The sequence below is a fragment of the Salvelinus alpinus genome, chromosome 10 (genome assembly GCF_045679555.1).
Source record: "Salvelinus alpinus chromosome 10, SLU_Salpinus.1, whole genome shotgun sequence".
NCBI lineage: Eukaryota > Metazoa > Chordata > Actinopteri > Salmoniformes > Salmonidae > Salvelinus > Salvelinus alpinus.
This window is the reverse complement of record NC_092095.1, coordinates 14,811,258-14,825,720: the sequence shown is the minus strand read 5'-3', so window position 1 is coordinate 14,825,720 and position 14,463 is coordinate 14,811,258. Positions and strand designations below refer to the sequence as shown.

Here is a 14,463-nt window from a genome sequence, read left to right as displayed (position 1 = left end):
GTAATACGGTCACCATAACAACCCTAGTCTGGTGTGGTGGTAATACGGTCACCGTAACAACCCTAGTCTGGTGTGGTGGTAATACGGTCACCATAACAACCCTAGTCTGGTGTGGTGGTAATACGGTCACCGTAACAACCCTAGTCTGGTGTGGTGGTAATACGGTCACCATAACAACCCTAGTCTGGTGTGGTGGTAATACGGTCACTGTAACAACCCTAGTCTGGTGTGGTGGTAATACGGTCACCATAACAACCCTAGTCTGGTGTGGTGGTAATACGGTCACCATAACAACCCTAGTCTGGTGTGGTGGTAATACGGTCACCATAACAACCCTAGGCTGGTGTGGTGGTAATACGGTCACCATAACAACCCTAGTCTGGTGTGGTGGTAATACGGTCACTGTAACAACCCTAGTCTGGTGTGGTGGTAATACGGTCACCATAACAACCCTAGTCTGGTGTGGTGATAATACGGTCACCATAACAACCCTAGTCTGGTGTGGTGGTAATACGGTCACTGTAACAGTCCTAGTCTGGTGTGGTGGTAATACGGTCACCATAACAACCCTAGTCTGGTGTGGTGGTAATACGGTAACCGTAACAACCCTAGTCTGGTGTGGTGGTAATACGGTCACCATAACAACCCTAGTCTGGTGTGGTGGTAATACGGTCACCATAACAACCTTAATACTTCTATTGTTACTTCATATAGAAGGATAATTACTTGGAGAAAGTAGTGTATAGATTTTATTGGGGGGAGGGGGAAGAATATTGAGTTTACGATGAGCTGGCATCCTGTATGTGGCCTAACATGGTTATCACCTTTACCTACTTCTTCCTCTTCTCAGAGGAAGGGGCTCTTCTTCAAGTGGAAGGGATTATCGGCTCTTGTGAATTCCATCCTTTGCTTTCCCTTCTCTACCCACAGCACTGCCGGGAAGTGGAGCTGTGATTCCTCTTGTCTCCAGTGACTATTCTGATCGGAATGAATTTGTGGCTTTTTTTCCCCCGCTGCCTGTCAGACAGATCCTGGACGAATCGAATGGACTGGCCGTGGATTTTGATCTCCTTTCCCCCCTGTGCCTTCAGAATGTTGACTTTGGTCTGATAGTTCCACATCTTGAAGATTCCCATGTAAAGGTATTTAGCGTTCTTCTGTTTCACGCCAATCCTATGGCCTCGTTCCAGATCCTCTGGTGATTCACCCACTTCAAGTTCCTCTGATATCAGTTTGACCACGTAGCTGGAAAGGTCCCCTTTGTCCTCGTCTTCCGGTATGGGACAATATTCTCATGTTTCATCTTATTCTGTTTTCTTGCTGGTCCAATTCATGTTCCAAAAGTTTGCAGCTTTGTTTCCGGAAGGTTCGCTCATGCGCACGCTTTGTTGGTGCACGTCTAACATGATAGACTACTTAACTTTTTTAGCAAATGTACTTTTTTCATCACAGATTGTAACAGTTTGTTTGTTTTGGTGAGCACTGAGAGCATTTTAGCTACGATTTCCTGGATATCATTTAGCTGTTCATTACTCTCGTTTGCATCTCCAAGTTATTCCTTGACTTTTCTGCTGAGGGAAGCCATGGCTTATAAGGTTCTTGTTGCCACATCTGTTTAAATGATTGGTTCGCTGTTGTACATAACTGACCGCTCACTCTCTCCCAGCTAGACAGCTCACTCTCTCCCAGCTAGACAGCTCACTCTCTCCCAGCTAGACAGATCACTCTCTCCCAGATAGACATATCACTCTCTCCCAGATAGACAGCTCACTCTCTCCCAGCTAGACAGCTCACTCTCTCCCAGATAGACAGATCACTCTCTCCCAGATCGACAGCTCACTCTCTCCCAGCTAGACAGCTCACTCTCTCCCAACTAGACAGTTCACTCTCTCCCAGATAGACAGATCACTCTCTCCCAGCTAGACAGCTCACTCTCTCCCAGATAGACAGCTCACTCTCTCCCAGATAGACAGCTCACTCTCTCCCAGCTAGACAGCTAACTCTCTCCCAGATAGACAGATCACTCTCTCCCAGATAGACAGCTCACTCTCTCCCAGATAGACAGCTCACTCTCTCCCAGCTAGACAGCTCACTCTCTCCCAGCTAGACAGCTCACTCTCTCCCAGCTACTTGAGGATATATTGATCTATCGATTTTAGAGTCTTCATTTAAACTTTGTTGTCTGGCTTCTAACCACAGTTTTGTCTGAACAAAGCAGAGCTACTCACTCCACATGCACCTCGTCAACAACTCCATCACAATGAGGACAACAGTCAGTCCACATAACATGTTAAAGACAAGCTATAGACCAAGGACCCAATTACCTCTATACAGAAGAGTAAATGACAGCAAAGAGTGAAAGATTCAGTGCTTGCATTGCATTCATATAGGGATTCACCTTGAGGGATGCGTCGTGTTATTGAGCGTGTGTGTGTGTGTAGGTGTGTGTGAGTGTGAGTGTGAGTGTGAGTGTGAGTGTGAGTGTGTGTGTGTGTGTGTGTGTGTGTGTGTGTGTGTGTGTGTGTGTGTGTGTGTGTGTGTGTGTGTGTGTGTGTGTGTGTGTGTGTGTGTGTGTGTGTGAGTGTGTTGAGCGTAGTCTTACCGGGCCTCTGGAGCGTAGCAGTAGCATAGAGCTCGTGTGATATCTTGTACTGGTCGGAGGCGTGGTGAGCAGCCAGTCTTTTAGGAGACAGAGTAGCGTAGCTCCCTATGCCCGAACTCATCTAGGGAATCACATGTGTACAACATCCACCATTATCTAATGTCACTTAAGAATAATGTGCACTTCCATCTTTGCAATGAATATCCACGTATGTAATGCCTTCAGAAAGTATTCACACCACTTGACTTGTTCCACACTTTGTTGTGATACAGCCTGAATTTAACATGAATTACATTTAGATTTTTGATTACATCACTGGCCTACCAGCATCCCGGAATCGCGTCTTCACTGTTGACGTTGAGACTGGTATTTTGCGGGTACTATTTAATGATGCTGCCAGTTGAGGACTTATGAGGCATCTGTTTCTCAAACTATACACTCTAATGTACTTCTCCTCTTGCTCAGATGTGCACCGGGGCCTCCCACTCCTCTTTCTACTCTGGTTAGAGACAGTTTGCGCTGTTCTGTGAAGGGAGTAGTACACAGCGTTGTACGAGATCATCCGTTTCTTGGCAATTTCTCGCATGGAATAGCCATTTCTCAGAACAAGAATAAACTGACGAGTTTCAGAAGAAAGTTCTTTGATTCTGGCCATTTTGAGTCTGTAATCGAAGACACAAATGCTGATGCTCCAGATACTAAACTAGTCTAAAGAAGGCCAATTTTATTGCTTCTTTAGTCATGACAACAGTTTTCAGCTGTGCTAACATACTTGCAAAAGGTTTTTTTAATGATTAATTAGCCTTTTATAATGATAAACTTGGATTAGCTAACACAATGAGCTTTTGGAACACAGGAGTGATGGTTGCTGATAATGACCCTGTATGCCTATAGAAATATTACATTAAAATCAGATGTTTCCAGCTACAATAGTAATTTACAACATTAACCTCTCTTGGGTAGGGGGCAGTATTTTCACGTCCGGATGAAAAGCGTGCCCAGAGTAAACTGCCTGCTACTCAGGCCCAGATCCTAGGATATGCATATTATTAGTAGATTTTGATGAAAAACACTCTGAAGTTTCTAAAACTGTTTGAATGATGTCTGTGAGTATAACAGAACTCATATGGCAAGCAAAAACCTGAGAAAAAATCCAACCAGGAAGTGGGAAATCTGAGGTTTGTAAGTTTTCAACTCTTTGCTTATCCAAGATACAGTGGAAATGGGGTCCTGTTGCACTTCCTAAGGCTTCCACTAGATGTCAACAGTCTTTGGAACCTTGTTTGATGCTTCTATTGGGAAGTATGTGAGAGTTAGCTTGAGTTCCATTGCATTTCTGAAGACAAAAGGAATTCTCCAGTTGGAACATTATTGAAGATTTATGTTAAAAAACATCCTAAAGATTGATTCTATACTGCGTTTGACATGTTTCTACGGACTGTAAAATAACTTTTTGGACTTTTCGTCCGTATTTTCCGCTGGACTTGCACACGCGTCGTGAATTAAGATTGTGTACTGAACGCGCGAACAACAAGGAGGAATTTGGACATAAATTATGAACATTATCGAACAAAACAAACATTTATTGTGGAACTGGGATTCCTGGGAGTGCATTCTGATGAAGATCATCAAAGGTAAGTGAATATTTATAATGCTATTTCTGACTTCTGTTGACTCCAACATGGCGGATATCTCTTCGGGTTGATTTGTCGTCTGAGCGCCGTACTCAGATTATTGCATGGTTTGCTTTGACCGTAAAGTTTTTTGGAAATCTGACACAGCGGTTGCATTAAGGAGAAGTGGATCTAAAATTCCATGCATAACAGTTGTATCTTTTATCAATGTTTATTATGACTATTTCTGTAAATTGATGTGGCTCTCTGCAAAATCACCGGATGTTTTGGAACAACTGAACATAACGCGCCAATGGATATAAATATGAACTCTACCGAACAAAACATAAATGTATTGTGTAATATGAAGTCCTATGAGTGTCATCTGATGAAGATCATCAAAGGTTAGTGATTAACTTCTCTAGGATAGGGGGCAGCATTTTCACGTTTGGATGAAAAGCATACCCAAATTCAACTGCCAGCTACTCATCCCCAGAAGATAAGATATGCATATTGTTAGTAGATCTGGATGGAAAACACTCTGAAGTTTCTAAAACTGTTTGAATCATGTCTGTGAGTATAACATAACTTATTTAGCAGGCAAAACCCAGAGGACAAACCATTCAGATATTTTTTTTGAGGTCACTCTCTTTTCAATGAGATTTCATTGGGAATACAGATTTCTAATTGACCTTCTTGCAGTTCCTACCGCTTCCACTGGATGTCAACAGTCTTTAGAAATTGGTTGAGGGTTTTTCCTTTGTGTGATGAAGAAGTACGGCCATTTTGAACAAGGGTCACTGGAAGTGTCCTGTTAGTTAGAGGTGCATGACCAGAAAGCTAGCTACAGTTTGTTTTAATCCTGTATTGAACACAGATCATCCCGTCTTCAATTTTATCGATTATTTACGTTAAAAAATACCTAAAGTTGTATTACAAAAGTAGTTTGAAATGTTTTGGCAAAGTTTACAGGTGACTTTTGAGATATTTTGTAGTCACGTTTCACAAGTTGGAACTGGTGTTTTTCTGGATCAAACGCGCTAAATAAATGGACATTTTGGATATATATCGACGGAATTAATCGAACAAAAGGACCATTTGTGATGTTTATGGGACATATTGGAGTGCCAACAACAGAAGCTCGTCAAAGGTAAGGCATGAATTATATTTTTATTTCTGCGTTTTATGTCGCGCCTGCAGGGTTGAAATATGCTTATCTCTCTTTGTTTACTATGGTGCTAACTCAGTTAATTGCATTGTTTGCTTTCGCCGAAAAGCCTATTTGAATTCTGACATGTTGGCTGGATTCACAACCAGTATAGCTTTAATTAGGTATCTTTCATGTGTGATTTAATGAAAGTTAGATTTTTATAGTAATTTATTTGAATTTGGCGCTCTGCATTTTCACTGGCTTTTGGCCAAGTGAGACAGTAGCGTCCCGCCTAAACTCTGATTTTTGGATATAAATATGAACTTTACCGAACAAAACATACATGTATTGTGTAACATGAAGTCCTATGAGTGTCATCTGATGAAGATCATCAAAGGTTAGTGATGAATTTTATCTCTATTTCTGCTTTTTGTTACTCCTCTCTTTGGCTGGAAAAATGGCTGTGTTTATCTGTGGCTATGTACTGACCTAACATAATCGCAAGGTGTGCTTTCGCCGTAAATCCTTTTTGAAATCAGACATGTTGGCTGGATTCACAACAAGTGTAGCTTTAATTTGGTGTCTTTCATGTGTGATTTCATGAAAGTTTGATTTTTATAGTAATTTATTTGAATTTGGCGCTCTGCATTTTTACTGGCTGTTGGCCAAGTGGGACGTTAGCGTCCCACATATCCCAGAGAAGTAAATTGTATCTATATTTCTGCTTTTTGTGACTCCTCTCTTTGGCTGGAAAAATGGCTGTGTTTTTCTGTGACTTGGCTCTGACCTAAAAATAATTGTTTGGTTTGCTTTCTTCGTAAAGCCTTTTTGCAATTGGACACTGTGGCTGGATTTACAACAAGTGTATCTTTAAAATGTAATATACTGTACTTGTATGTTTGAGGAATTTTAATTATGGGATTTCTGTTGTTTTGAATTTGGCCCCCTGCAGTTTCACTGGCTGTTGACGAGGTGAGACGCTACTGTCCCACATACCCTAGAGAGGTTAACAATGTCTACACTATATTTCTGATCAATTTGATGTTATTTTAATGGACAAAAATGTGCTTTCTTTCAAAAAAAAGGACATTTCTAAGTCACCCCAAACTTTTGAACGGTAGTGTAGGTGAGAGAAATTCAGACTGTACCACAACAACACGTGGAATAAGTGAAGGGGTATGAATACTTTCTGAAGGCACAGTTTGTATCGATACACACCTGGTGCAGGGGGGATGATGACGCGGTAGCCCCTCCTCCGGCAACTGATGCTATGGCGTTCGGAGGAGACCCGGTGCCTCCTGTCGTCGTCACGGAAACAGAGGTGCTGTAACCATAACATCAAGTTAAGTTATTGTAAACCATTTTTTTTTTTTTTATACATTTTCAAATCCAGAGAAATTAATAGCAATTGCAGTAAGATTATAACTTTGTTCTTCTTCCAAACTAACCAATGACATTCAATCCCCTTCCAAACCAACCAATGACATTCACTCCCCTTCCAACGCAACCAATGACATGGCCCTACCTGTAAGACTTGGCGAGTCGGTTGGCGGGGGACTGTTTGTTGGGTGAGGATGATGAGGAGGAAGAAGGTAGGCGCTGTGTGGTAGCGTAGCCTGGTTTGTCTGAGGCTGGACCCAGGCGCTGTAGCTTGCTGGGAGAACCAGACCCTCCACCTACTCCACCACGCTGGGTGGGCAGGGTGGAACTCGGGTAGTAGTGACCTGGAATCAGACGGAACAGGGGTTAAAACAGGGCTGCACAACTCTGTTTAGCATGTTCCCGCTCTAATGGTTAACATTAGCATGTTCCCGCTCTAATGGTTAACGTTAGCATGTTCCCTCTCTAATGGTTAACGTTAGCATGTTCCCTCTCTAATGGTTAACATTAGCATGTTCCCGCTCTAATGGTTAACGTTAGCATGTTCCCTCTCTAATGGTTAACGTTAGCATGTTCCCTCTCTAATGGTTAACGTTAGCATGTTCCCGCTCTAATGGTTAACGTTAGCATGTTCCCTCTCTAATGGTTAACGTTAGCATGTTCCCTCTCTAATGGTTAAGGTTAGCATGTTCCCTCTCTAATGGTTAACATTAGCATGTTCCCTCTTTAATGGTTAACGTTAGCATCTTCCTTCTCTAATGGTTAACGTTAGCATGTTCCCTCTCTAATGGTTAACGTTAGCATGTTCCTTCTCTAATGGTTAAGGTTAGCATGTTCCCTCTCTAATGGTTAAGGTTAGCATGTTCCTTCTCTAATGGTTAACATAATCATGTTCCCTCTCTAATGGTTAACGTTAGCATGTTCCCTCTCTAATGGTTAACGTTAGTATGTTCCTTCTCTAATGGTTAACGTTAGCATGTTCCCTCTCTAATGGTTAACGTTAGCATGTTCCTTCTCTAATGGTTAAGGTTAGCATGTTCCCTCTCTAATGGTTAAGGTTAGCATGTTCCTTCTCTAATGGTTAACATAATCATGTTCCCTTTCTAATGGTTAACGTTAGCATGTTCCCTCTCTAATGGTTAACGTTAGCATGTTCCCTCTCTAATGGTTAAGGTTAGCATGTTCCCTCTCTAATGGTTAAAGTTAGCATGTTCCTTCTTTAATGGTTAACGTTAGCATGATCCCTCTCTAATGGTTAATGTTAGCATGTTCCCTCTCTAATGGTTAATGTTAGCATGTTCCCTCTCTAATGGTTAAGGTTAGCATGTTCCCTCTCTAATGGTTAACGTTAGCAAGTTCCTTCTCTAATGGTTAAGGTTAGCATGTTCCTTCTCTAATGGTTAAGGTTAGCATGTTCCCTCTCTAATGGTTAACGTTAGCATGTTCCCTCTCTAATGGTTAACGTTAGCATGTTCCCTCTCTATTGGTTAACATAAGCATGTTCCCTCTCTAATGGTTAACGTTAGCATGATCTCTCTCTAATGGTTAACGTTAGCATGTTCCCTCTCTAATGGTTAACGTTAGCATGTTCCCTCTCTAATGGTTAAGGTTGGCATGTTCCCTCTCTAATGGTTAACGTTGGCATGTTCCTTCTTTAATGGTTAACGTTAGCATGTTCCCTCTCTAATGGTTAACGTTAGCATGTTCCCTCTCTAATGGTTAACGTTAGCATGTTCCCTCTCTAATGGTTAACGTTAGCATGTTCCCTCTCTAATGGTTAACGTTAGCATGATCTCTCTCTAATGGTTAACGTTAGCATGTTCCCTCTCTAATGGTTAACATAAGCATGTTCCCTCTCTAATGGTTAACGTTAGCATGTTCCTTCTCTAATGGTTAACGTTAGCATGTTCCCTCTCTAATGGTTAACGTTAGCATGTTCCTTCTCTAATGGTTAAGGTTAGCATGTTCCCTCTCTAATGGTTAAGGTTAGCATGTTCCTTCTCTAATGGTTAACATAATCATGTTCCCTCTCTAATGGTTAACGTTAGCATGTTCCCTCTCTAATGGTTAACGTTAGTATGTTCCTTCTCTAATGGTTAATGTTAGCATGTTCCCTCTCTAATGGTTAAGGTTAGCATGTTCCTTCTCTAATGGTTAACATAATCATGTTCCCTTTCTAATGGTTAACATTAGCATGTTCCCTCTCTAATGGTTAACGTTAGCATGTTCCCTCTCTAATGGTTAAGGTTAGCATGTTCCCTCTCTAATGGTTAACGTTAGCATGTTCCCTCTCTAATGGTTAACGTTAGCATGTTCCCTCTCTAATGGTTAAGGTTAGCATGTTCCTTCTCTAATGGTTAACATAATCATGTTCCCTTTCTAATGGTTAACGTTAGCATGTTCCCTCTCTAATGGTTAACGTTAGCATGTTCCCTCTCTAATGGTTAAGGTTAGCATGTTCCCTCTCTAATGGTTAACGTTAGCATGTTCCTTCTTTAATGGTTAACGTTAGCATGATCCCTCTCTAATGGTTAATGTTAGCATGTTCCCTCTCTAATGGTTAATGTTAGCATGTTCCCTCTCTAATGGTTAAGGTTAGCATGTTCCCTCTCTAATGGTTAACGTTAGCAAGTTCCTTCTCTAATGGTTAAGGTTAGCATGTTCCTTCTCTAATGGTTAAGGTTAGCATGTTCCCTCTCTAATGGTTAACGTTAGCATGTTCCCTCTCTAAATGTTAACGTTAGCATGTTCCCTCTCTATTGGTTAACATAAGCATGTTCCCTCTCTAATGGTTAACGTTAGCATGATCTCTCTCTAATGGTTAACGTTAGCATGTTCCCTCTCTAATGGTTAACGTTAGCATGTTCCCTCTCTAATGGTTAAGGTTGGCATGTTCCCTCTCTAATGGTTAACGTTAGCATGTTCCTTCTTTAATGGTTAACGTTAGCATGTTCCCTCTCTAATGGTTAACGTTAGCATGTTCCCTCTCTAATGGTTAACGTTAGCATGTTCCCTCTCTAATGGTTAACGTTAGCATGTTCCCTCTCTAATGGTTAACGTTAGCATGATCTCTCTCTAATGGTTAACGTTAGCATGTTCCCTCTCTAATGGTTAACATAAGCATGTTCCCTCTCTAATGGTTAACGTTAGCATGTTCCTTCTCTAATGGTTAACGTTAGCATGTTCCCTCTCTAATGGTTAACGTTAGCATGTTCCTTCTCTAATGGTTAAGGTTAGCATGTTCCCTCTCTAATGGTTAAGGTTAGCATGTTCCTTCTCTAATGGTTAACATAATCATGTTCCCTCTCTAATGGTTAACGTTAGCATGTTCCCTCTCTAATGGTTAACGTTAGTATGTTCCTTCTCTAATGGTTAACGTTAGCATGTTCCCTCTCTAATGGTTAACGTGAGCATGTTCCTTCTCTAATGGTTAATGTTAGCATGTTCCCTCTCTAATGGTTAAGGTTAGCATGTTCCTTCTCTAATGGTTAACATAATCATGTTCCCTTTCTAATGGTTAACGTTAGCATGTTCCCTCTCTAATGGTTAACGTTAGCATGTTCCCTCTCTAATGGTTAAGGTTAGCATGTTCCCTCTCTAATGGTTAACGTTAGCATGTTCCTTCTTTAATGGTTAACGTTAGCATGATCCCTCTCTAATGGTTAATGTTAGCATGTTCCCTCTCTAATGGTTAATGTTAGCATGTTCCCTCTCTAATGGTTAAGGTTAGCATGTTCCCTCTCTATTGGTTAACATAAGCATGTTCCCTCTCTAATGGTTAACGTTAGCATGATCTCTCTCTAATGGTTAACGTTAGCATGTTCCCTCTCTAATGGTTAAGGTTGTTATGTTCCCTCTCTAATGGTTAACGTTAGCATGTTCCTTCTTTAATGGTTAACGTTAGCATGTTCCCTCTCTAATGGTTAACGTTAGCATGTTCCCTCTCTAATGGTTAACGTTAGCATGTTCCCTCTCTAATGGTTAACGTTAGCATGTTCCCTCTCTAATGGTTAACGTTAGCATGATCTCTCTCTAATGGTTAACGTTAGCATGTTCCCTCTCTAATGGTTAACATAAGCATGTTCCCTCTCTAATGGTTAACGTTAGCATGTTCCCTCTCTAATGGTTAACGTTAGCATGTTCCCTCTCTAATGGTTAAGGTTAGCATGTTCCTTCTCTAATGGTTAACATAATCATGTTCCCTCTCTAATGGTTAACGTTAGCATGTTCCCTCTCTAATGGTTAACGTTAGTATGTTCCTTCTCTAATGGTTAATGTTAGCATGTTCCCTCTCTAATGGTTAAGGTTAGCATGTTCCTTCTCTAATGGTTAACATAATCATGTTCCCTTTCTAATGGTTAACATTAGCATGTTCCCTCTCTAATGGTTAACGTTAGCATGTTCCCTCTCTAATGGTTAAGGTTAGCATGTTCCCTCTCTAATGGTTAACGTTAGCATGTTCCCTCTCTAATGGTTAACGTTAGCATGTTCCCTCTCTAATGGTTAAGGTTAGCATGTTCCTTCTCTAATGGTTAACATAATCATGTTCCCTTTCTAATGGTTAACGTTAGCATGTTCCCTCTCTAATGGTTAACGTTAGCATGTTCCCTCTCTAATGGTTAAGGTTAGCATGTTCCCTCTCTAATGGTTAACGTTAGCATGTTCCTTCTTTAATGGTTAACGTTAGCATGATCCCTCTCTAATGGTTAATGTTAGCATGTTCCCTCTCTAATGGTTAATGTTAGCATGTTCCCTCTCTAATGGTTAAGGTTAGCATGTTCCCTCTCTAATGGTTAACGTTAGCAAGTTCCTTCTCTAATGGTTAAGGTTAGCATGTTCCTTCTCTAATGGTTAAGGTTAGCATGTTCCCTCTCTAATGGTTAACGTTAGCATGTTCCCTCTCTAATGGTTAACGTTAGCATGTTCCCTCTCTATTGGTTAACATAAGCATGTTCCCTCTCTAATGGTTAACGTTAGCATGATCTCTCTCTAATGGTTAACGTTAGCATGTTCCCTCTCTAATGGTTAACGTTAGCATGTTCCCTCTCTAATGGTTAAGGTTGGCATGTTCCCTCTCTAATGGTTAACGTTAGCATGTTCCTTCTTTAATGGTTAACGTTAGCATGTTCCCTCTCTAATGGTTAACGTTAGCATGTTCCCTCTCTAATGGTTAACGTTAGCATGTTCCCTCTCTAATGGTTAACGTTAGCATGTTCCCTCTCTAATGGTTAACGTTAGCATGATCTCTCTCTAATGGTTAACGTTAGCATGTTCCCTCTCTAATGGTTAACATAAGCATGTTCCCTCTCTAATGGTTAACGTTAGCATGTTCCTTCTCTAATGGTTAACGTTAGCATGTTCCCTCTCTAATGGTTAACGTTAGCATGTTCCTTCTCTAATGGTTAAGGTTAGCATGTTCCCTCTCTAATGGTTAAGGTTAGCATGTTCCTTCTCTAATGGTTAACATAATCATGTTCCCTCTCTAATGGTTAACGTTAGCATGTTCCCTCTCTAATGGTTAACGTTAGTATGTTCCTTCTCTAATGGTTAACGTTAGCATGTTCCCTCTCTAATGGTTAACGTTAGCATGTTCCTTCTCTAATGGTTAATGTTAGCATGTTCCCTCTCTAATGGTTAAGGTTAGCATGTTCCTTCTCTAATGGTTAACATAATCATGTTCCCTTTCTAATGGTTAACGTTAGCATGTTCCCTCTCTAATGGTTAACGTTAGCATGTTCCCTCTCTAATGGTTAAGGTTAGCATGTTCCCTCTCTAATGGTTAACGTTAGCATGTTCCTTCTTTAATGGTTAACGTTAGCATGATCCCTCTCTAATGGTTAATGTTAGCATGTTCCCTCTCTAATGGTTAATGTTAGCATGTTCCCTCTCTAATGGTTAAGGTTAGCATGTTCCCTCTCTATTGGTTAACATAAGCATGTTCCCTCTCTAATGGTTAACGTTAGCATGATCTCTCTCTAATGGTTAACGTTAGCATGTTCCCTCTCTAATGGTTAAGGTTGTTATGTTCCCTCTCTAATGGTTAACGTTAGCATGTTCCTTCTTTAATGGTTAACGTTAGCATGTTCCCTCTCTAATGGTTAACGTTAGCATGTTCCCTCTCTAATGGTTAACGTTAGCATGTTCCCTCTCTAATGGTTAACGTTAGCATGTTCCCTCTCTAATGGTTAACGTTAGCATGATCTCTCTCTAATGGTTAACGTTAGCATGTTCCCTCTCTAATGGTTAACATAAGCATGTTCCCTCTCTAATGGTTAACGTTAGCATGTTCCCTCTCTAATGGTTAACGTTAGCATGTTCCCTCTCTAATGGTTAACGTTAGCATGTTCCCTCTCTAATGGTTAACTTCTTTGGGATAGGGGGGCGCTATTTTCACTTTGGGAAAAAATCATGCCCAATTTAAACGGCCTCGTACTCTATTCTAGATCGTACAATATGCATATTATTATTACTATTGGATAGAAAACACTCTCAAGTTTCTAAAACCGTTTGATTTATATCTGTGAGTAAAACAGAACTCATTTTGCAGCAAACTTCCTGTCAGGAAGTGAAAAATCTGAAATCGAGGCTCTGTTCCAGGGCCTTCCTATTCATTTGCTTGAAATCTATGGATATACATGCACTTCATACGCCTTCCACTAGATGTCAATAGGCAGTGAGAGGTGGAATGGGGTGTCTAGCTTGATCTGAGGTCGAACAAGAGCTCTTGGAATGACGTGACCCCAAATTTCCTTTGTTCAGCAAGGCGCGGGAAGGAACCCTGGATTGCCTTCTGAAAAGCTTTCGGTATAGATGGCTAATATTTCCGGCTTTGATTTTATTTGATACATGTGATAATATCTTCGTAAAGTATGTTTTTTCAATAGTTCCCTCTCTAATGGTTAAGGTTAGCATGTTCCCTATCTAATGGTTAAGGTTAGCATGATCTCTCTCTAATGGTTAACGTTAGCATGTTCCCTCTCTAATGGTTAAGGTTAGCATGTTCCCTCTCTAATGGTTAACGTTAGCATGTTCCCTCTCTACTGGTTAAGGTTAGCATGTTCCCTCTCTAATGGTTAACGTTAGCATGTTCCCTCTCTACTGGTTAAGGTTAGGACTTGGGGAAGGTAAGCTGCTTCTGTGTCTAAGGGCAATTTCTCAACGAAGCTGAAGGGATTGGATGCCATGTTCAGTTCCTTACATCTTTTATGGCATTATCTCTGTCTCAGTTGTCTTCATGGATAATGTATGTACTGTATAATAATACAATATGTTATCATTATGTATAATGGTATGTACTCTACAGGAATACAATAAGTTATATTTATGTATAATGGTATTTACTCTATTGGAATACAATATGTTATATTTATGTATAATGGTATGTACTCTACAGGAATACAATATGTTATCTTTATGTATAATGGTATTTACTCTATAGGAATACAATATGTTATATTTATGTATAATGGTATGTACTCTATAGGAATACAATATGTTATATTTATGTATAATGGTATTTACTCTATTGGAATACAATATGTTATCATTATGTATAATGGTATTTACTCTATTGGAATACAATATGTTATCTTTATGTATAATGGTATGTACTCTATAGGAATACAATATGTTATCATTATGTATAATGGTATGTACTCTATAGGAATACAATAAGTTATAATAAGAGCTAAAAGGATTGGATGTCGTGTGTAGTTCCT

At 40.3% G+C, this 14,463-nt stretch overlaps 1 protein-coding gene across 1 annotated transcript in view; it reads right to left on the bottom strand.

The window, feature by feature from the left end:
* LOC139531541 (catenin delta-2-like) overlaps positions 1 to 14,463 on the bottom strand; it is a 571,014-nt gene that overhangs the window by 309,139 nt on the left and 247,412 nt on the right. Inside the window, exons 8-10 of the mRNA XM_071328059.1 lie at positions 6,891 to 7,089; positions 6,584 to 6,689; positions 2,603 to 2,723 (exon numbers count right to left, since the gene is read on the bottom strand). Of these exons, the coding sequence (XP_071184160.1) occupies positions 2,603 to 2,723; positions 6,584 to 6,689; positions 6,891 to 7,089 (426 nt within the window). The remainder of the gene's footprint in view (positions 1 to 2,602; positions 2,724 to 6,583; positions 6,690 to 6,890; positions 7,090 to 14,463) is intronic.